The sequence below is a fragment of the Oppia nitens genome, unplaced genomic scaffold (genome assembly GCF_028296485.1).
Source record: "Oppia nitens isolate AA-2021 unplaced genomic scaffold, nextdenovo-longstitch-racon4-pilon3 scaffold32_pilon_pilon_pilon, whole genome shotgun sequence".
NCBI lineage: Eukaryota > Metazoa > Arthropoda > Arachnida > Sarcoptiformes > Oppiidae > Oppia > Oppia nitens.
Window position 1 is genome coordinate 293,729 of NW_026533213.1, and position 24,843 is coordinate 318,571.

Sequence of the window (24,843 nt, forward strand, 5' to 3'; positions counted from 1 at the left end):
AATAGTTATATTTAGTAAGTAAATTATGATATATATAAATAGTATTTATCAATCTTATAGTAGATCATTATATTATTGATAATAATACAATAATGTAATAATAATAATAATGATAATGAGTTTTAAAAGTTAAAGAGTTAAAAAGTTTTTTAATGGTATATCGATTTTTTTAGATTGAAAATAAATAATTACAGAAAATTTGTTTAGTTTTTTTTTTAAAAAAAAATCTATCACAAAATTTTTAGTTAATTTTTTGATTTACGAGATTTTAGCTGAACATCAACTATATCGCCATTTTTGATGCCCAATTCAATCAGGGACAGTTGTTTACTTTTATTGTTTTGTTTAAAAAATAATTGACCATTACTAGTTCTACCTTGTTCAAATGAATGATCTGGTTTATCATCTTTGGGTATTAAAGCATAAATTTGTTTAATAAATTCATTGATTTGAATTGATTTTAGTCGATAATGAAATCTTATGATTAACTATAGCATATTATTGGCGTTTAAGTGTATTGAAACGTATTTTAACAAATTCATCGACTAATTGAAACAAATTTAAAAAGAATTATTAGTGATATTTTTTTTAAAAAATAAATATAATATTAAAAAGAAAATTCAAAAATTCTTTAGATTTTTATTAGTTAATCCAAAGATAGGTTTTACTATTTTATATATATATGTAAATATTAATATATACTATAGTAGTATTGATTATATTTAGTTTTAACTAGTTAATTAATAATTAATAATTAAAAGTTTAATAAATAAACAAAAAAATAACATTTTAAATTAATAAACTTATTTTCTTAACTATTTACTATTACTATAACAGTTTAAAATGGTCTCTTAAAAAACGTATTTGATTTTAATATAATTTTTCAAATTATTTTTTATTTAATATATACAGTATATATATTTATTTACCTTTAACATCATTTTTATCGCAATTAGTATCGGTTATAAAAACCGATAATATAACAATTATTGTTATAATAAATAATTTTGACATTATTTTAAAAATAATTATTAACTATTAAAATAAATTGTAGTAAACTTTTTAATTAGAAAATATGATTTGACTTATTTTTAAAAAATAAATAAAATGTTTATTAAATATATTTATGATTATAATTTTTATACTAATAATAAAATAATAATAAAATATGTTTTTATTACAAAAAAAATTAATTTATTTATTACTTAAATTACATATTTAATTAAATATTTAGAAATTATTATTAAAAACAATAGTTAAATAATAGTTTATTTTTAGTTAACTATTATTATTATTAATACCACCAGTGTGTATTATATTATGGGTAGATATGGTAGGTATGCATTTGGGATAGTATTATGTTTGGGACAGGTATTACAATCAATTAGTTTATATATTAAATATCTGGATAAATTATACATTCAATTTTAAAAAATGACCAAGAACATTAATTGTTGATAATATTAAATTACAACATTATTGTAATTGATTAATTTTTTTTTATTAATTGTAAAACTAACTATATATATACAGTATAAACATTGACATAAAATAGTTAACTAGTATCTAGTTAATTTTACAATTTATTTAATAAAAGTGACCAATTACAATAATGTTGAGTATAATATTATCTACAATTAATGTGCTTGGTAATTTTTAAAGTAAATCTATGGTTTATTAGATATTTAATATAAACTAATTGATTGTAATACCTGTCTCTAACCTGAATACTCTCCCAAATGCATACCTACCATATTTACCCATACTTTGTACACTGAATACCACTACTAATGATATTTATTTAGTTTTTTGTGGCCTATATGTGGATAAATATTATATAAATATATTATAATAAATATATTAAATTATTTTTTTTGTTTGAAAATGTTTTATCTTTATTTCTTAATTAATTAGTAGATTTTTTTATAGTTAGTTGATAATAGTATTGACGACAATTCTTTTTGTTAAATATAATATTTTTAATAATAATAATAATATTGAATTTAATTTAAAATTATTTTTTGAAACTAGTTTTAAGTAAAATAAATAAACAATTTTCAATTATAATATTAACAATAGGTTTGTGAATTTTTGTTGTCCATAAAAACTAAATATTAATTATATGAATATTTTTTTTAATTAAAGAATAAAATTGTATAATATATTTGATTTATACATATATTTATTATATTTTATAACATTGATTTTTTAAAAATAAAATTATAGATATTAATTATTAATTTTTAATTTTTTGAATAGTATAACAAAATATTATACATAAATATAATTACGATATTATTTATTATATTTTGAAAAAAAACTTAATTATGTTAAAAGTAATTTTAGATTTTTTTAAAATTTAATATTAATTAAACAATTTGCTAAATATTAGAAACAAATTATGGCAAACAATTGAATATTTTAGCAATTGATTCGTATCGATGACAAACAAATTATAACAATAGAGACCAATTTCGGGCGCCGACGGCGATAGTCGTTCAATAAAACCGACTAAAACCAGTCTATCCCGGACTGACATAACTGTCCGCAGATTCATATATAGGCTGTATATCGGGACCAGCGGTCGGTGAGCTAAACGTTTAATACGTATACAAACTAACGATACGATTAAACCGAGTATGAAATTAAAACCACCGATAAATATCATCGGAAACTTAATAAATACATTGTATTGTCCATTAGTTTCAATGTTTTGTTGCTGTTGTTGTTGATGTTGTACTAAATAGATGACAAAAAACATTGTCGTAAACCATAGATAATATGTCAAAAATATTAGGAATCGTAGGTAACGGTTGACTGCATCACAATATTGGGTCACATACTGGTGCTCGTGAATAGTCCTAATTAATAATTTCAAAATAGTTTTATTATTATAATTGTTGTAACCATAATTAACAAGCAAATTGAATTTTGTATTAATTTCACGATATTTTAATATTAAATAAGTTAATGTTGAAAATAATTTAAATAAAATATACATGCTAAATGCTACACCATGTTGAGCAGTTAGTAGCACACAAATATTAGCAATAACTACCATGCTAACATTGATATGATCTAAATTAGCTAGATAATACATAATTGACAATAACATATGATACGAAAATATAGCCAGGTAATATTGATAGAATATATAGAATAGAAATTTTAGTAAATAATTCAATAGTTTTATATATCGTCTAGTGTATCGAGTGTTTAGTGGATATCGGAAACATTGATATTTTATAGCATATAAATATTTATATAATTTATAATCACTACTAATATCTTGTACTAACCAATTATAAATGATTAATAAATATATGGATAATATGATGGCTATAACAGTGGCTATTGAACCGCTCGGATCGATCATATGTATACAATCGCATACCAGTGCCTGAATAACATACCGGTCCTCTAGTATAACTGTGCCAATAATTACTAGTCTAACTATTGTTATGGCTATAAATAATTTAAATATAATTGATAGCAAACAATGTCTGGCATCTAATGGTTGTCTATAATGTTGTTGTTGTTGTTGTTGTTGTCCATCACTTGTTGAATAAAATGTTAAATAATTATTTTCGGAAAATTTATCAAAATATTGAAATATTTCATAAATATTTTTATATTCATAGATAATATGTAATTTAAATTTAATTATCATTGATTTTATATAATTAATTTGATAGACAATTAGTTTATAGATAAAATTATCTACTTTGTTAATTATGATTAACATATTTTTTAAATAATAATAATAATAATTATTAATTATATTAAACAATATAAATACATACATATAATAAAGTTATAATTAATACTATTAATTAATAATTTCAACATTATAAAAATTATATAAAAATTTTTATAATAAGGAAAAACAAAAAAATCAAATAAAAACTACAAATAATAATATTATTAAATAAATTTTATATAATATATTCAAAATAAAATTCACAATAAAATACTTAATTATTATATTTGAGATTAATTTATTGCATGTTATTTTATAAAAAATATTTATTATACATTTCATTTACTATAGTATAATAATAATCACAATATTGTAAAGTTATAATATAAATAATATAAAAATTATAATTATAAAAGTATCCAATTTAGATATAATATTAAACTATTATTTTATTTAATATAATATGCAATTACTAAAACTACTATATTTTCAAAATAAATATAATCAATTTTTAATTAAAATATATTTAGGTTCAAAAATGCTATTATTAATATAATACAGTAATATAATTGACTATTTTAATTCAATGATGTTATAACCTAATTAGCAAATATTGTATTAAATTATCATTATTAGATTTATTATTATTAAATTTTATTAAACTAAATATTGTATATAAATATAAATAAATATTTTAAATTATAATATAAATATAGAATAGTATATAAACTTTTACTAAAACAAAATCAAAAAAATTGTAAAATTATTAATAAATTTAATTAATTTAATAAATTATTTTTAACAACATATATAAAAACCATAAATTCATTACTTAGTTAAAAATTAATTATGTTTTATAATATATTAATTAGTAATAACATAATTATTTTTAAAATAGTAATTCACATAAATACAGTATAAATTATTGTTTGTTTTTATTATATTACAATTCGGTAAAGTATTTATTTTATTAATTTTTGAATATTTTTAATTAAAATAATAGTTAATAATACATTTATTTTAACAAAAAAATTATGATAGTTAAAAATTGTTAAATATGTAATAGTTTTTTTTTAAATAATAAATAATGGGAAAAAATCTCAAAATACTTATTAATATAAATTATTTTAACTGCGGTTCACTTAGATCTTTCAATTCAAATATAATATCACCTAGTCCAAAATTGTTTTTAATTTTACCTTTATTATTATTATTGAAATTATTATCAATATCATTTTGTTTAATAATTAAATTATCATTATAATCAAACATCTGGGATTGTTTGCTTAAAACATTATTATTATTATTATTATTTGTTGTAATAGTAGTAGTGGTAGTAGTACTAGTAGTAATAGTTGACCTGGCTAATAATTTACCTGGACTATACATTGTACTAACATTGCCCCAACATGTAGAATCGCATGTTCCTCTAATGGAAAACATTGCACTATTGTTGATGGCATCAACTTGGCTGACCCCACCACCACCACCACCACCACCATCAGCAGCACAGTTACCATTGGTAATTGTTCCGTATGTATAGCTAGTAATGATTGCACCCAAACATGGTCCATTAACTACCAGTCCCAGATCACTATATAGTTCAGTACCTTAGTATACAAAACAAACAAACAAAATAGATTAATAAATTAATTTGGAAACAACAAATAAAAAATAAATAAATATTAGCTAGCTAATTTAATTTATAATATTAGATTTTATTATACCATTAACATCCCGTAATAGATAACATGCGTTGATTACATTAAGTTTATGTTATGTTATTGTTATTGTTATTGTTATTGTTATTATTATTATTATTACTAAAATAATTGCCCAGTGCCGTATAATTAATTTGTGATTTATAAACACCGTTACAATTCATAATATCACGTTTCAAATTAATTGTACGACTAATTTGTTTAAAATGTGATTTATCATCGCATAGATAATTTGAAGTAAGCTTGGTCAATTGTTTTGGTTCAACTAATAATAATAAAAAAGTTAATTTAATAATAATGATTTATATTTTTATTAATAATAAAAATTTATATATTAAAAATATAATTATATAACTATACATTTTACTAATTTTATATTTGCAGCATTATTATCAATATTATTATTAATTTTTCGATTCAATGTAATTGCATTGTTAAACATAAACATTAAACTGATTATTATTATTATAAAATTACATAATAGAAAATAATTGCAATAATTCATAACTACTATAATAAGCCAAAAAAAATATTAGATTTATAGATATATATATATGTCTATTGATTGAATACATGAACTAAGCATATATTAATTTTATAAAATTAAAACATTAGTAAATATGCATAATATGTATAAAAATATGTTTAATTACTGAAAATTTTTTTAATAGTACATTGACTTTACTAATATATGAAATAAAATAAATAAATAATTTAAATATCAAATATATGAAAAAATTATCTACATGTGTGTGTGTGGTGTATGTGTTTTTACATATATAAGTTGATTATTTAATAAAAAAAATATTAAACACGTGTAAAATTTTTTTATAAAACTATTGAGTAATAATAATAAATATTTAAAATTGATTAAAAATTTTTATTACGATATCTTTTTTCTCAGTAAATATAAACTTATTTTTATCAGTTTTTTAAAAAAAAATAATAATAAATTGTTGTGAATGGTTATTAAATATTAGTAACACACTAATCATTCATTGATACCATTTTTTATTTAATAATATTTTTACAAATAATTTTTTTAGTAGAAAATAATAATATTTATAGACACAAGTAATATATAATACTTTTTTTTAAAAAATCAAATATTTTTTTAACAACAAAAAATTTTCTACATAATATTTTTGCATGTTAAGTTTAATACAAAAATTAATTTTATATTTATAAAAAATTATAAAAATATAGTTAAATTACTTTTAAATTTAATCGAAAGCACATTTTTAACATATTATTTATTAAAAATTTTTAATAATATTATTTATTAAAAATATGTTTGATAGTTGTTTGATAGTTGTTTGAATTTATTTTTATTATATATTTATTTTTAAACTATTAGTTAAGTTTGCTTAAATTTATTGAATTTTATATAAAAAAATTAATTATATTTATTTTTAAGTTGTAAAATATTATTAAATTTTTTTAAAAAAAATCTATCATTTATTTTTATTTTATATTAAATAAAACAATAGGTTATATAAGTTAATGGTTATCTTAATTAAAACAATATCATATTTTTTAAAATATTGCTTAGCCAGTCAATTATTTTTATAAAGTAATTGAACTTTTAAAATATCAACTAAAAAATTAAAAAATTTATTTGATAATGATTTATTAATTGTTTGTTTTATCTTAGAAAAAATGTATAAAATGTAATAATTTTTTTATATATATTTTATAACATTAGCATTACTAACGGTACTATCGGATTATTGTAAAAAAAATTTATTATAACAAAAAAATCGCTGAGAAATATATCATATGTTATACTATTATATAAGTTATTATCACATTTAAAAAAAAATTAAGTTACTATTATAATTAAATTACAATTAATTATAAAACCATTGTTACTAACTGTAATTTAATAATTTTTTAATAAAAAAATATATTTAGAATATATTGAGTTAAAAATAGTTTTTTTTTAAAAAATAAAAGTTATTTATAATGTTATTTAATAGTTTGATTTTGACATCAATAAGCAAATTAGTTAATCTAATTGATAGACTAACTGATCCCTCTATAGCCAACTGGTCAATGATATGTTCAATAATATTATCATTGACTATATGTTATCTAACATATTATATCTATAAACTTGTCTATGGATTTTCAAATGTTTTTAAGGTATATACATATATATCTAAATTAAAAAATAAATATTTATTTAATTAATTTTTTTTCATTTTATTAATCAATAATAATAATAACTAATATTATTATTATTGTTAAGGATATGTCTGACATAAAACTGGAAAAATTTTGTTCAACCAATCGTTCAATGGGTGAACGTCCGCCAGACTATCCAAACGGCTGGATACCGGTGCTCGAGTCCCAGGACCTGAAACCCAATCAAACTAAACCTGTATCGGCTTTCGGCTACGAGCTGGTAGTATTCAGGGGACCGTCGGGTGCCGTACACGTTATCGATGCATTTTGTCCACATTTGGGCGCCCACTTGGGCATAGCCGCCAAAGTCGGCAAAGGTCGGTGCGGTAACGATTGTATTACCTGTCCGTTTCATGGCTGGCAGTTCAGGGCTAGCGATGGTCAGTGTACTTTGATTCCCAATCTTAACGGTATGTTTGAGCTGATTGTAAGAGAGATACAGGTGCTTGAGATCTCAATTAAGTTATTTGAATACAGATAATGAAATCAATACAATCAATGCTAAGCTAACTGTTTGGCGTTGCATTGAACGCAACGATGTTATCTATGTCTGGCATCACTATGACGGCGCCGATCCGCACTGGGAGCCCGATATTATTAGCCAGATTGAGGACAAACAGTGGCAGTGTGTGGCCCGTACTGAGTATTCAATTGATTGTCATATTCAGGTAAAAAAGAAATAAATTTTTAAAAATATTTTATTGCATTAATTTTTTTTTTTATTTATTTCTATGTTTGTAATAATTTTTGTAAATTTATTAGTTAATACTAACAAAAACAAAAAGCTTAAGTAAAATTTAAATAATAATAATAATAATAGAAATATATATTTATTATTATTATTAATTAGCCTATTAAATGTTAATATTTACAACAACAACAAAAAACAAATTAATAATTTACAATTACAATAAATTACCAAAAATTAAATAAATAAATTATATAATAATAATATAGAAATTAAATTAAATAATAATAATAAAGAAAATAAATTAAATAATAATAATATAGAAAATAAATTAAATAATTATAATATAGAAAATAAATTAAATAACTATAGAATTAAAAAGTTTATTATTCTAACTTTTTTCTAATTAAAAAAAATTAATTAATTAATTTGCTAATTTGCTTATACTGTATATATCAATATATATATATATATATATATATATATATATATATATATATATATATATATATATATAGGAAATTGAGGAAAATTGGACAGATATGGCCCATTTCCCGGCCGTACATGTACCACTATTCTACCCGTACGACCAACTAAGCTGGTGGCAGGACCTACTGCAGCGTAGCATATCGTTTAACATACGTACCAATTGGACCACGGTCAACGAACCCGAACCGTACAATGCTATGGCATCTATCGATGCTCTGACCACTGTTTTCGGTTACGATACCTGGGCAATGAATTTCCAATTCAAACAGGTAGGTCCGGCAACGTTGGTTATCAGCTACGAAAGTCCATTGGCCGGTGGTGTYTCGGGTGCACTCATACAGTATGTCAATCCGGTAGCACCTAATAAACTGAGATTTATTTTACGAAACTACTGTAGCCAGGGWTTCAGGTCACGTATATTTGCCAAAGTGCTCAACTATTTTGAATTGTTTATGGTAAGTTTTTATTTTTTTAAAAAAATTATTATTAAAAATAAAACAAAAATTTAATGAAAACTATTTTGTTTCAATAATAAACAAAAATACTAAATTACTATAAATTTAACTAATATTATTATCAATTATTTTATTTTATTTATTAATTAATAATCACTTAACTACCTATTACTTTAAATTACTAAATAATTAGTAATTATTTTGATATTATCATTATCATTTTTTATCATATTTATTAATTATTAATCAMTTAACTATCTATTACTTTATTATTAKTAGTAGTAATATTAATAGACTACTGTACTATGAATACTATTACTATAAAAAAATAGTAATTATTTTATATTATTTTAAATTATAATTTTAATAATTTAATTTTTTTAAAAATATTTTAAAAAAAATGATATATATATAGATTGAACGTGATATGATTATATGGAATAATAAACGTTTTATAAAAACTGCCCGCTACACAAAACTGGACCGACCTATTGTCAAATTTCGCCGATGGTATAGTCAATTTTATGCCGATAAAAATTATAATGTTTTAGACTGGTAGATTTATCTTGATAATATAYTTTAATTATAGTTTTAATTTAATATATTTGTTTTTTTAAATAAATATTATTATTATATAAACCAAAATATTTAACAAAAACAACAACAACAAACATTTATAGTTTTTTAATTAATTTTTTTTGTTAAGTACTTATAGTTAAAAAAAAGTTATTATATAATTTTATAATTTAGTAAAATAAATATTTTTTTGAATTTTGAATTTATTTTTATTAAAAAATAATAATAATAAAAATATTGTGACAAATAAAATAAAAACTATTAGTTGTTAATTGAAAACTGTAACATAACTAAAAAAACATAACATTTTTAGTCGAGCACCGGGAGGTCAGACAAWGCACATGAATAATATGTCAATGATATAGTAGTGCTGACAAGTCAAAGTGCAGGAAACGGCAAACGGATCACTCAGTAGACGAGATACTTGTATTTCCTATGAGACAACATCAACGACATCACTGTCCTTAAACTGTTAGGATCTAACCAAACATACTCTTCCTCCTCTGTTATATCAATACTACATTTTTATATTAATTATTTAAAAATTTTAGTAATAATTTTAAAAAAAAATTATTTAGTACTTTTCAGTATATTAGACTTTGAATTAAGTTTTTATATATAGAAAATAAATTAAATATTATATTAATATTTTTTTTATAAATAAGGTATTTAAATGAAATATAAAGATTTTTTTAAATGGATAAAAACATATTAACAAAAAATTAAATATTGAAATTTTAAWATTTAAACTAGATTATTTTTTGAATTTTTTTTTAAAAATAACTAAATTAACATCAATATTCTAACATTTAATAGTATTTTTTTAAATCTTAAATTATTGTTATTAATTTATAACTTGTTTATTAAAAAGTATTATTTAAAAGTCAATATTTTTAAAACAAATAGTTTAATAGATATACAAACAAATATTTTTTTAGATTGTCATTCAAAACAAAAAAATATKAAAAATATTTTTTTTTAAATTGTCAAGTATAAGAAAATACAGGTCAATAGCACATACATGTATTACAGTAATATTATTATTGATATTATAGTATTAATATATATGACAATTAATAAATATTAAATAAATATTAAATAAGTTTATTTTAATAATATCATTAAAAACATTTATTTTTTWWAAAAAATAATAAGTTTTCTTATACTTAAATATTTGYATTTTTCAATTTTGATAAATATATTTTTTTGCTTAAAATAAATTTATTAAATTTTCTAWATTATAAAAATAATTTATTCAACTAAATTATTATTAAACTTTTTAAATTTTATCAAATAATTAAAACAATATTATTATTATTATTCACTAATTTCATTGATATATAATATTTTTTTATAATTTTTATTTTTGTTGTTAACCTTTTTATTTGATATGATGATGATATTGTATTAAATAAAATAAAAAATAAAAAATAATATTTTAATCCTTGAATATTAACATTACAATTGTTATTATAAAATATTATATTTATTTAGAAATATATAATAATAGGTGAAATAACACAACTAAAAAAAAAATCATTTTTACAAATAAAAACTATTTGATAGTAAACTATTTAAAAAAAAAAATAATTTTTAAATGTTTTTAATCTTAAGTTATTTCATAAATTAAATTTATATATGTATATAATTTTATAATATTAGAAAATAAACTATTTTTTAATTTAACAAAAAAAAATCAACAAAAAAAATGAATCTTCAAAAATATTATAATGAATTTATGATTAATATCAATAAATATATTTACTTTTTGGTATTAATGTATTTGCAACTATCGTATGTAAGTTTTGATTGTGTTTTTTTGTTGWTGTATTGTAATAAAAAAAATTAATTATTTTTAAAAATAATATYATATTATGATTTATACAATTTGTAAAAAAATATTAAAAATAATTATTTAATAGYTAAATAATAACTTATAATAAAATAATAATTATTATTTTTAGTCAATGAATCTATCATCCTATGGCACAACATTTGTTGATCTYAAATATATGTTAGACACCAGTATCGATAGGATATCATTGGTTATACTGTTTCAAAGTGTCGGCTTTTTGTTGGGCTGTTGCTGTTAGTATATAATAATAATACCGTTCCCATAAAAAAAATCATAACTAAATCTAAAATATTAATTGTTTTATTTAAAATTAGTTGGCTTTCTATACAAATGGCTTAACAGACAGCTAACTATAGCCATATCGGGYATATTGTTGGCAATTGTCGTYATATTGATACCCTATTGCGCTTATCTATGGCACCTGTATCTGTGCTCGTTTATCATGGGCATTGGCTACGGTGTCTATTTCAATAGTAATAATGTCTGGATACTTGAACTATTTGAAGACCGGGCCGGACCTATACTACAGTTGTCCGGTTTTGTGTACGGCGCCGGTACCATATTGGGWCCATTGCTCTATCAGCCCTATGTTACTGGTGAACTACTGGTKGTGCTAAGCGATAACGATATCAACTATGCCATCAATGTTTTAAATGGTACCGGTATACTGGAMTTGGCTATGAACTCTAGTASYACTTATTTTGTCGGCAATACCACCACCACCACCACCAACACAACTAYAACAGCAGGTGTCGGCACTGTTTACGATAGAGAAGCTGAAAGTATTGTACGGCGATCTCGACTTAAGATACCGTTTCTMATATGCGGACTCATTATCATCATTGGTATGTCATATATACAGTATACTGTGATCTCATATTTTGAAAAAAACTAAACTACCTGTGCGCTTGAAAACAAACAAACAAACAATGATAAATCATTTATTGATTGACATATATAAAGTATCTAAAGTTTATATATCCTATTTATCTATACATCACACACACACACACACACACACTAATTGACCAATTAAAATACATTAAAATTAAATACTATAAATTTATGTAAAGAAGTGTTTCATTAATTATGTCCGAGCGGTTTTCTAAATAACTTTTGATCTGGTAGAGTTAAATTATTTCTGTAAAAAGTTTATAATTAAGTTATTTACGCGTGATAATAACCACTTTTCATTTTTAAATTTAAATCACGTGATCACAATTTTAACGGGATGTCTGCAAACCACTATGTCAAAATCTAACCTATAAATGATGAGATAAAAATTTTATAGCAAATTTGTAAAGCTCAAATTGATAATTTATCGGAAGAAATAATTTTTGAAATTGGTCGAAGAATAAATTTTTTATGGCTTTTCGAACTTGTTAAAAAACACATTATATAAAATARTCGAAAATAAAATGACGTTATTTATGGATAGTAGACACTTATTAAATAAAGATTTTAATACTATTACTTTTTCTAAAAACAAAATTTTTTTATGTCAAATATTTGTTCAGATAATTAAATTACTCTAAAAAACGCAACATTGTAATACGATAATGTAATTTTTATTTAAATTTGATTATCTAAAAAAATATTCGACATAAAAAAATTTTGTTTTTAGAAAAAGTAATAGTATTAAAATCTTTATCTAATAAGTGTCTACTATCCATAAATAACGTCATTTTATTTTTGACTATTTTATATAATGTGTTTTTTAACAAGTTCGAAAAGCCATAAAAAATTTATTCTTCGACCAATTTCAAAAATTATTTCTTCCGATAAATTATCAATTTGAGCTTTACAAATTTGCTATAAAATTTTTATCTCATCATTTATAGGTTAGATTTTGACATAGTGGTTTGCAAACATCCCGTTAAAAATGTAATCACGTGATTTAAATTTAAAAATGAAAAGTGGTTATTATCACGCGTAAATAACTAAATTATAAACTTTTTACAGAAATAATTTATCTCTACCAGATCAAAAGTTATTTAGAAAACCGCTCGGACATAATTAATGAAACACTTCTTTATATATATATATATTAAGGCTCATCACTATTACTAGTACTATACCTGTTCCGCAAATACCGTATCAACAAACTGGTCATTGAACAGCAACAACAACAACATAACAACAAAACAGATAACAACACGGCTGCTACCGGTGCCGCCGCCACCACCATCGATAATGGCAAAGTTACCGGCACTACATGGYTGGGTCGACTGACCATTTTTCTATGTATGCTATTGTTTTCATTTCACGCCGCCTCCGACGACTCGTACGTACAGTTTGCCGCCACATATCTCCAGTACATACCCTTACGTTTGACGGCCCGGATGTCGGCGGAAATTGTCTCCTATATGGGCCTAATGTTTACCGCCAGTCAAGCWGTTAGCATATTTGTAGCCCTAAAACTGCGGCCACACTATATGCTTGGCTATCATTTCCTGATTATGTTGGCGGGTATATTGCTTATGTATTTTGGTAAATACTCGCTRCAGCTTATGTGGTCCGGTATATTGGTTATGGCTTTCGGTATAGGCGCTGTTTTTCCAATTATTTTTACATTCATGAGCCATCAGATTGAAATTACCGATCGTGTCGGYACACTGTTGAACTTTGCCTCCAAAATACCCGGCCTTTTCGTCCCATCCATCATTGGCCAGCACATTGATCTCAGTCCTGATGTCTATATATTTGTTATGCTATTTGATTTGATTGTCTGCTGTGTCCTAGTAGTGGCCATACTAGTCATGACCCGAAAGTTACATAAATAATTGATATATATATATATAGAKATATATATATTGTTGTTGTTATTAACTTAAAACTTAAATCTATCTTAATTTTAAACTCCAAACTTATCATWATATCATTTTTATTTTTGATCCCAATTTTAATCATTTTCAGGGTAATTTAAATAGATAATTATTTATTACTATTATTATTATTTTAATGTTTAATATTTATTATAGTAAAATATGTTATGTTAGGATAATTTATATGACTAACTAATAAATGTTTTTCATGTTATTWTTTAAAATTATTAATAGTGATATTACAGTATTTAGTTAGTTTATTAATTATTATTATTACAATTAATGTATGATAATAAGTCATAATAATAATWWYTATTATTTTGTAAAAGTGATTTAKTATACTGTAGATAAATTAATTTATCATTAAAAATTTTAAATATTATATTATTGATAACTAAATATAATRGTMTATTAMTAATCTATMAATAGTTTTTAGTTATAAWCWGCATTTAAATTATAAATCAAMTTTTATATATATATATATAATTTTTAAATTAAAAMATATTTGTAATAAATMTGCTRTAAATATGACACTAAAATAATAATAATAAAATAAAATGCTATATCATTATATYACTATACAATAAAATTAAAACTTTTATTATTATTAATATTTTAAAATTTTTGTCAATTAAAAAATATTGTTTAAATACTTTAACACAAATAATAATAATTATTAGTTTTTWWAAAAAAATGTATACAAAATCCAAATTCAATCAACTTGGTGAATTATTACAATAACAATASMAATTTTTATTATTTTCAAAAAATAATTAATTAATATCAATCAAATAAAAACTAATTTTTTATGTATTAAACTTGAAAACAAATAAAACTTAATTAATTAMTTYATATTTATAAGTAATTTAAAACATATTAAACAAAAATCACATATCATGTTTATCACGTATTAATATTACATTGTACTGTATTATAATAATATTTATAATAATAATAATTTATTATAGTWATAGTTAATAAAAAAATACATACATAAATTACCTTGGCACATTTTTGTCAAATTAAAGTTTATAAAAATGGAAACTTCTAGTAATATTAATAATAATAATAATAGTAATGATAATATTCATAATACAACAACAATAACACATAATCTATTAGTTAATGAAATTAATAGTTTAGTTATTAATGAAACTAATAATAATAATAATGAAACTAATATAACTAATAATAATAATAATAAAACTACTAATAATAATAATAATAGTAAAACATTACAACTATTGCTAAAAACWGTACAAAAATATCGCAAATGGCTATTATTGATACCGTTTTTAGCCTACAATATTTATCTAGCATTTGCCATATATATTACATGGAATAAACAGGTATAATATATTTATTWTTTTTAAAAAATAAATAATCTTGAACATTTTTTGTTTTTTTTAATAAAATAAATATATTTATTATRTTATWTAGACTATATGTAGCACCTGTACGGCCGGTGCCTATTGCTAYGGGGTACGGCTGCTACTAGTATTGACTATTATAGTCTATATAATTGGCCTCTATTTTACTATACTTAAGAAACATCTACTGAAACCACTATACAAAAAATTAGTTRATTTTTATATAACAAAAACTACWRCAACAACAACAMCACAAACACGTGGCACGTGTTGTTTTCTGATACGACAACACGCCAGCAAACTAGTATGGTTTGTGGCTATAGCCGGTGCCCTGGGGTTTGTCATATGGGATTCATTAGGCGAACCAATGAGACTGGCATCCGGTGGCGGACTGTTGGCCTACATATTGATTGGTTATGTATTTTCGGTATTTTTTTGTGTATACAGAATATTCTAGTATTTCTATACTAATTGCTGTATTTCTATCACCTCCCCTCTCACACCCACCCCACCCCTACAAACACAATATACAGAAACATAGACGACATGTCCAGTGGTCACAGGTATTGCGTGGATTTTATCTACAGTTCCTGTTCGGTCTGCTAATAATCAGGTGGCAGTTTGGCCGACAACTGTTTCAATGTTTGGGCGATAAAACAATAACTTTTCTCGACTTTACTGATGCCGGTTCCGAGTTTGTATTCGGCTATCTGGTCACCGGTAGCCTACAGGGYAAYGTTACCTTCAATAATGGCACAACTGACCTACTAACTTCGACACTACCAGTGCAGGCATCGTTGTTTGCATTTAAAGTTAGTTTTTTTGTGTAAAGTTGTTTAATAATATACTAATATTATTGTTATTTTATGTTTTATATACATACCTGTCCTCTTAAAATTTATATATGAACCAGGTGATGCCAGTGGTCATATTTATTAGTTTTTTCGTATCAATACTCTACTACTATGGCATAATGCAGGTTATGATAGTTAAGGCCGGTTGGCTATTGCAATGGACAATAGGTGTAACCGCTTGCGAATCCATGTACGCTTGGGCTACGATTTTTGTGGGAATGGTATTTAAATATCTTATACTTATATATCTGATAACTAACAGTATTAACTAACTATTTTGTTTTTCCCCCTCTCCTATCCATAGAGTGAAGCTCCTATAGTCATCAGACCCTATCTGCCGGTGCTAACAAAATCCGAGTTTCATACGATAATGACCTGCAGTTATGCCACAATTGCCGGCTCAGTGATGGCTGCCTATATAAACTTTGGTATTAGTGCCAAATATTTGTTATCGGCCAGTCTAATGTCGGCACCGGCAGGTCTGGCCTTTTCCAAGCTTATCTATCCGGAGACCGAASAAAGCAGGACTACTACWACTACTGACGGCAATACCATTACTATTGAAAATAGGTTTTTATTATTATTATTATTTAGAAAATTATGTTTTTTTTAATTAACTACTRTATTATTATTACTGTATGTATGATTAGCACTGAGAGTAGTCCACTGGAAGCGGGATCTAACGGCGCCTCATTGGGTGTAAAGTAATATCTATTTATTTAAAAAWTAAATTATTTTGTAATTTAGTTTTTTTTAAATAAAAATAATGCTAAATAATAATWATTAATTTWATTTTAGACTAATAGCCTTTATATTAGCCAATTTGATAGCTATATTAGCATTCATACGATTTCTCGATACTATTATCTCATGGTTTGGTTCACTGGTTGACTATCCRGAGCTTAGTTTTAAAGTTTGTTAATTAAAAAAAATATATATATATTTATTTTAATTTTATTTTATTTTTGTTRTTGAAAATGTTTTATATATATTTATTTTWTWTTATTTTAACCTAATAGTTTATTTTATCAAAATTATTTATACCATTGGCATTGATGATGGGYATTGAATGGCACGAATGCGATAGAGTGGCCAAACTAATCGGTTTGAAAACCGTAATCAACGAATTTGTTGCCTATCAGGAGCTGTCAGTAATGATCAAAACGGGTGACATATCAGTCAGTCATTTACTTTTTTTAAATCTAATAATGTGTTTAATAATAAACTTTTGATGATTTTTTTGTTGGTTTTTATATATATACAGAAAAGAGCCCAAACAGTGGCCACCTATGCATTGTGTGGTTTCTCTAATTTCGGATCAATCGGCATAATGTTGGCCACAYTGACGGCACTGGCACCGGACCGTAAGTCCGATTTGGCWCCACTGGCGCTCAGGGCTATGATTGCCGGCTCTATTGTTTGCTTTATGAATGCCTGTATTGCCGGCCTATTGACATCTAGTATTTAATAATATATACCAGTTTATAAAATTGATAAATAATTTTTTTACATTAATAATATAATAATAGTTCAATACTTGTATAATATATATATTTAATTAGTTTACTTAATAATTTTAAGTTTAGTTAATATAGAAATTAATTCATTAATTAGAGTAAAAACAATAAATTTTATTATTTATTTTTATATATAATAAATATAATATACATAGATATAAATTTTTATTTTTTTAAATATATTGATAATTAATAAACTTTTTGTGTTATTTATTTAACTATTAAATATAAAGTATATTAATTTATCAAGATACAATTAAATGTTAAATTTATTTTTAAAAAATAATATTAATTAATTAGTTATAAATTATTGAAAAAATTAATTTTTTAGTATCAATTAAAACAATATTTTATTTATATACGGTTTAAATATTTATTTAAAAAAACTATGTTTAATAGACCGACTCAACCCAATCGCATAAAGCAATTTGACCGACACTTTTGATACCGAAATACATGCCAAACATCGGTGTCTTACCGTAATAGTTGTCCCGTAACTGTTGGTCGGCCATCAATCGATAGGATTTCATTGTAGTCAACGGTTCGTTACCCTTGAATTTAGCTAACGGGACAGCCGTCTGATTAATAGTAGTTATAGTACATCGTTTACATTGTAATAAACCAACTAATCGACAGCCATTAATATCAATGAGTGACCAACTGTCCTCTACATGAGCTGAYTGACAATTATCCAGCAAAATGTTTGGCCTAAAATTTTTATAGCTAACAACAACAACACTTGTTGGCGACTCTAGTRSTAAATCATTATTTTCYKCAAGTTTAGCATTTAATTTATCAATAGATTGTTGTGTAATAACCAGTATAGGTGCTTCATCATGGTAGATTATCTATAATTTTTTAAAAATAATAATAATAATTAATTTTTTKGATAATTTAAGAAAAAAGTTAATTATCACAAACCGGATAATCATTTGATTCGACAACTCTATTGTTATCGACGATAACCGAACCGTCTCTGAGACGACARTCGGCTATCGAGTGTTGCATTAGTCGGTAATAATCCGATGGTTTGTTTAGATAKCGATTGAACCATTTGGCCACTTCGGGACCACAATCCCAGCCATCGGTCGGCTGAAAGACTGTAATTGTTTCGGGACTTTTTGTTGTTGTTGTTGTTGGTTCRCTATTACCGCCGSCGGCYGCCACCGGTAACTTCAATGTCGGCATATCATCATCGGGTCCATCAATCCATAGCGTCGTTGTCGCCATTGTCGATCATCATCGTCATCGACAGTCTTAACAAAGCCAGTGTCGGTTCCTGTCGTAGGGTAACTACTGTACCCTTTTTGTTGACCAATACCCACGACCTGTCYCGGAGTGGACCCCATTCGACACCCGTACGGGTGATTTTSAGCTCAGATACTTCAATGCCGGGCAACGATTTAATTGGATATATAATCAATTTGCTAACTCTGGCCACACGTTGTTGTTGTTGTCGACGTCGTCGATGGCCACGTAGTTTGAAAACATATAGTAAAGTACCGGCAGTTATGCCAAACAATACAACWGTTGTCAATATTATTGACTTATTAGAAGTCATTTATAAATACTAGTAATTATTAATTAATTGTTTTTAAAWGTTTTATATGAAAACTAAAATTTGTACTCAATTTGAAAAAAACTATTAATAATAAGAAAAAATTGTRATAAAAATACTTATTAATWAATATATTAATAATAACTATAATAAAATGTTTATTACAACGAAATGATTATTACTGTATAATAATTATTATATGAATCATCATTTTTTTAWAAAAAATATTTTTTCTTTAAAAACATTTTTACACAAAAAACAAAATTAWTAAAATCATTCAATTTAGTATTATTTTTATTAATCATTMACTGAAAAAAAAATATWTTTGATAATAATAAAATATYAAWAAGATTATTATTAWTAWTAATTAGTAAAACTGATTGATTTTGTAATTTTGTTGATTTGAATAAATGTAAATAACTTTTAGACTTATTTTTATTTTATTTTATTATATTTATATTATAGACATATTTACARACCTATTATAATTTGTTTATGTTATATGATATCAGTAATTATWATTTTTTTAATTWAATGAATTTCTGTGTATATTATGTGTTTTATTTTTATATATTAAAATAGTGATAAATATTTTTAAAAACTAAATCAATAGTAACTATTAGCTAAATTATTATTTTTATATATAATTATACAAAACAACTTTTAGCTTACATTTATTATTTTCAAAAAAAAAATTTGTTRTAAAATAGTTGGAAAAATAGAAATTTATTTATAACTATTAATTTCAGTTTTTTTTTAAATAAAATGTTTTCAACTAAAATAAATATGTTTTTTTCAAAAATAATTGCAAAAAAACATAATTAACAAATCAATAGTAAYTGTAAAATAGAAAAAATTAATAACATTTAAATTATAATAAATAATATWATACTATAATTGTTTTKTAAATTATCAATTGACGTCAATAATTTTTAATATTATTATTATTTAAAATAATTAATAATTTTATCAATAATCAGATAATCAATAAATGTAAATTAATTAATTAATTTTTTTYTATCAATAAAAGTTTTTTTTATTAATATATTACAATTAATTTTTTGACTTTATATAACGTGCTTTTATAATAATAATAATAATAATAATAAATTATAATAATTAACATTTTTTTCTCAAAAATATATATATATATATATGAAATAAATTATTATAGATTACACAATTATTAAACAATTAACATTTAATTGTAATTATTCAATACATTAATACTCTTTAACAACAAAATAACAATGTTTTTAACTAACAATAATTTTTATTAAAAAACATTAATATAATTTAACAAATAATATCAATCATATATTAATAGATATATATATAACAATAATAATATTCTGTATCATTATAATAGGCATATAAATTAATTATAAATATTGTATCAATTATTGAATATATAATTTATTTACAATATATATATAGTTATATATATAAATCAATATATAATATTAATAGTGTATTATACAAATTGTTTGTTTTCAAAATGTTTTCAAATAGTGTATAATATAGTATCATATATATATATATMWATATATATAATTTTTATTATAATATATTAGTATAAAAAWTTTTTTAAATTACATATTTAAACATATGTAACATTATGTTAAATATTATTATTTACAGCTATATTAATAATAATAATAATAATTTTTATTATTATTATTATTAAATTTTAATTTAATAAATTACGTTTCCATATCAGTATAATAATTMATCATTTATTACTGCACTAATAGAGGTGTACGCCGGTGATGATGATGATCATAATGTTCATGGAGAATGGTRGGTAATAGAGGTGTTCCTAATATACACGCACACCCATACACCTACATTACACCCACCCATTCCACACACACACACACATACCTACTCAAGCAATGACTACGAAAGCTACGTAGCACCTTCTTTATCGCCCGACGACTCCTCTAGTAGAAAATCGCTGATATGCATATAAATGATCCAGTACATTAGATTAAAGCATAGGAAACAAACGGGAAACACTACTCGGGAATATTTGTCAATATCGGATGGACAGACACCGAACAGGGTGTTCGGATTTTTCGGACCCCTAAACGGTGTCAGTTGGGTGGGTGTCGACGGTGTTACCGCTTCGGCATCGGCRCCACTSAGCTCRAGATCGCCGTCCTGTGCCTGCATTTGTTTGTTTGCTTTGTACGATGGCGTACGGGTCAGTGTMCGCGAGCCRCCAGATATTCGGTAGCGAACCTCCTAAACAAACAAAACAAATTATTACAGTATAACCACACCWCCACCTACCCAMCCCACCCATCACTTACCGGCACATGTGTGACACCTTTCGGTGCCGGTATACATGGATTTGTATACAACGATGTCCTGATGGGCGGTTCCAGACCGCTATCGATTGAGGCGGCTATACATTTTTGGCGATGTTCGGCCAGATATTTGGCCAACTGTTGGCTRCGGGACTTGCGCATGGCTATACGTTTGCCCATATAGCCGACAGTGGCGTACTCCARTAGGGCGGCAAATACCATAACAAAACAAGTGCCGAGAAATACGTCAATTGATTTGATATATGATATCTTAGGCATAGCGGCATTAGTCGATGACATCAGGGTTGTCATTGTTAGCACTGTTGTGACGCCCAGTTGTACCCGAGCGGGACTGGCGTTCTGGTGTTGGTTGGTTAGCATACCATATATAATATATAGGATATATATTAGAGAGCGAGAGAGAGAGAGATTATATTAGTTTCTGTGTGTGTATATATATGTGTGTGTGTTGGTTGGTTGGTGTATGTGTATGTGTACCATATATAATATATAGGATATATATCAAAGAGAGAGAGAGAGAGAGAGAGTTATTATATTGTTTCTGTGTGTGTGTGTGTGTGCGATGTGTGTGTATGTATATATTATGTCTGTGTATGTATGTGTGTGTGTGTGTGTGTGTGTGTGTGCGAGGGTGTCATATRTTTGGGTAGATAACTGGGTGAATGTATACATACCCTATGCAACCAAAACGATACCCACGATATGATAACTATAAGACTGGCGGGTATATAGATCTGTATTAAATAGTAACCCATTGACCGGACAAACTCGATCTCGCAAACCAATCGCGAATAATTACCTTKGTAAATTTAAAAAATAATAAATTAAATAATAATTTTAATTTTAATAAAAACTATTTGTTTTTATTAAAAAAAATAAATAGTTATTAGTAATAGTAATAAAATACAGTGAAATAGTTTATAAAAATTACTAAATTTTTTATAATGAATATATTGTAAAAAAAATAATTTACAATTTGTTTGTTTATTAAAAATATTTAAATAAATTATCTATAAAAAATTATGGTATACAAAAATAATATGAATTATTAATAATTTATTATGCTAATTTAATGCTAACTTAATTACACTGTGTTATTATTATTAGTAGTAGTAGTATTATTATTATTATTAAAACATTGTAATTAATTATTTAATATAAGATTATTATATAACATACAGTATACTAAAAAACATCACTATTACAGTACGTCTACTGTATTATCTAATGTATAATTAATTATTACTTTAGTTTTACTAAAGAGTATATTTCATATGCATATTATTAATAAAAATGTTTATTATAATAAATACATAATATATACACAGTATTTCATGTATTATTTTTTTAAAAWTATTTATATCTAGGCTTAGATTTTAATGTCTAGWTTTTATTTATTAACTAACAAAATAATAAATTAATAATTAAAAACTTTTACATAGACAATGAAAATATATATATATATATTAATAAAACTAAATCAATAATTTACATACCGGTGCTCAGGAATTCAATTTTTTTCTTTTGATTGTGACCTTTGACTTTGAACTGCGGTAACTCTAGCGATGAGGACATACCTACGGCCAGTTCGTTGCACGACTCGCCGCAGTCACCCATTCCCCACTTGTACTGTATGTCAGACATTGAATAACCATCTATTATAATAAWAAAAATAAAATGATAAAATTAAAATTTTTAATTAATTAATTCAAATTAAACTGGTAAAACTAATAATCAACAACAAAAAATAATCAAAATTATATCTTATATTAGAAATCAATTTGTTGTTGATTTTTTAGTCTATAATAATATTATAATTTTTTTATGGTTTGCATTTTATTACAAATTTTTTTAAACATGTTTATTAATATATGATATAAAAGTAAATGCGTGTGAGTGTGTGTGTATGTATGTGTTTATKTGTGTGACTGTATGTATGCTTTTATGTGTGTGTTTGTGTGTGTGTGTGTGTGTGAGTATGTATGTATGTATGTATGTGTGTATGTATGTGTGTATGTAAATATGTTTGTATTTATGTGTGTGAGTATGTATGTATGTGTGTGTGTGTGTGTGTGTGTGTGTTTGAGTAATATTAAAAAACATTTGTGAAAGTAAAATATTTGTGTGTATAAATAATGTTGAAATGATAGATCAATTCAACTTTATAAATATAATATGATATATAATATAATAATATTTTTTACAGAATATACAAATACTAAATAAGAGTTCAATACAATTTTCCAGTATATAATATATATAATTTTTTTATGTTATTTTTGTATTATAATATTATAAAGTTTTTTTTATAGTATATACAGAAAATAAGCTATATTATATAATATCACAAATATAATTTTTTTTCAAGTATTGCTTTAAATTATATGTCATTATATTGGTTWGATAATAAAGAGAGAGAGAGAGAGAGAGAGAGAGAGAGAGAGAGTTGAAAAACATTATATATACAGTAGAGTATATAAATATATCGTTAGATTATATAACTTATATATAATACATAATAATACAATGTTTATCTTTTTCAATGTAAATTCAATATTAAATTATTTATTTTTTTTCATACATATACTGTTTATATGTTATCTTTTTTTAAAATATATTAAATTGAAAAGATATTTTTATAACAAATTTTTAAAAAAATCTTTTATTTAAAAAGTTTTTTATGAATGTACATTTCATATATAGTACATATACTTA

General features: G+C 23.4%; 5 protein-coding genes across 5 annotated transcripts in view; 3 read left to right on the forward strand and 2 right to left on the reverse strand.

Moving 5' to 3' along the window:
• Nucleotides 1-7,675: 7,675 nt before the first annotated feature.
• Nucleotides 7,676-9,799, forward strand: LOC128956689 (cholesterol 7-desaturase nvd-like). The gene is made up of 4 exons (XM_054302404.1): nt 7,676-8,018; nt 8,086-8,276; nt 8,815-9,240; nt 9,656-9,799. The coding sequence occupies exons 1-4, from the start codon at nt 7,676-7,678 to the stop codon at nt 9,797-9,799; spliced, it is 1,104 nt and encodes a 367-aa protein (XP_054158379.1).
• Nucleotides 9,800-11,783: 1,984 nt separating this feature from the next.
• On the forward strand, nt 11,784-14,454 carry LOC128956691 (uncharacterized). The gene is made up of 3 exons (XM_054302405.1): nt 11,784-11,904; nt 11,986-12,516; nt 13,724-14,454. The coding sequence occupies exons 1-3, from the start codon at nt 11,784-11,786 to the stop codon at nt 14,452-14,454; spliced, it is 1,383 nt and encodes a 460-aa protein (XP_054158380.1).
• Nucleotides 14,455-15,732: 1,278 nt separating this feature from the next.
• Nucleotides 15,733-18,195, forward strand: LOC128956777 (solute carrier family 28 member 3-like). Its single transcript, XM_054302492.1, has 9 exons — nt 15,733-15,845; nt 15,937-16,293; nt 16,400-16,678; nt 16,780-16,941; nt 17,025-17,290; nt 17,371-17,424; nt 17,519-17,633; nt 17,740-17,898; nt 17,985-18,195. Exons 2-9 carry the CDS (start codon nt 16,234-16,236, stop codon nt 18,186-18,188), a joined length of 1,299 nt encoding a protein of 432 aa, XP_054158467.1. The 5' UTR covers nt 15,733-15,845; nt 15,937-16,233; the 3' UTR covers nt 18,189-18,195.
• Nucleotides 18,196-18,601: 406 nt separating this feature from the next.
• Nucleotides 18,602-19,840, reverse strand: LOC128956692 (mitochondrial amidoxime-reducing component 1-like). The gene is made up of 3 exons (XM_054302406.1): nt 19,445-19,840; nt 19,159-19,410; nt 18,602-19,085 (listed from the first exon to the last, which is right to left on the reverse strand). Exons 1-3 carry the CDS (start codon nt 19,796-19,798, stop codon nt 18,630-18,632), a joined length of 1,062 nt encoding a protein of 353 aa, XP_054158381.1. The 5' UTR covers nt 19,799-19,840; the 3' UTR covers nt 18,602-18,629.
• A 1,672-nt stretch (nt 19,841-21,512) lies between these two features.
• LOC128956778 (gamma-aminobutyric acid receptor subunit beta-like) overlaps nt 21,513-24,843 on the reverse strand; it is a 48,044-nt gene continuing 44,713 nt past the window's right edge. Inside the window, exons 6-9 of the mRNA XM_054302494.1 lie at nt 23,625-23,783; nt 22,803-22,927; nt 22,111-22,467; nt 21,513-22,042 (exon numbers count right to left, since the gene is read on the reverse strand). Coding sequence (XP_054158469.1) covers nt 21,704-22,042; nt 22,111-22,467; nt 22,803-22,927; nt 23,625-23,783 — 980 coding nt within the window. The 3' untranslated portion in view covers nt 21,513-21,703. The remainder of the gene's footprint in view (nt 22,043-22,110; nt 22,468-22,802; nt 22,928-23,624; nt 23,784-24,843) is intronic.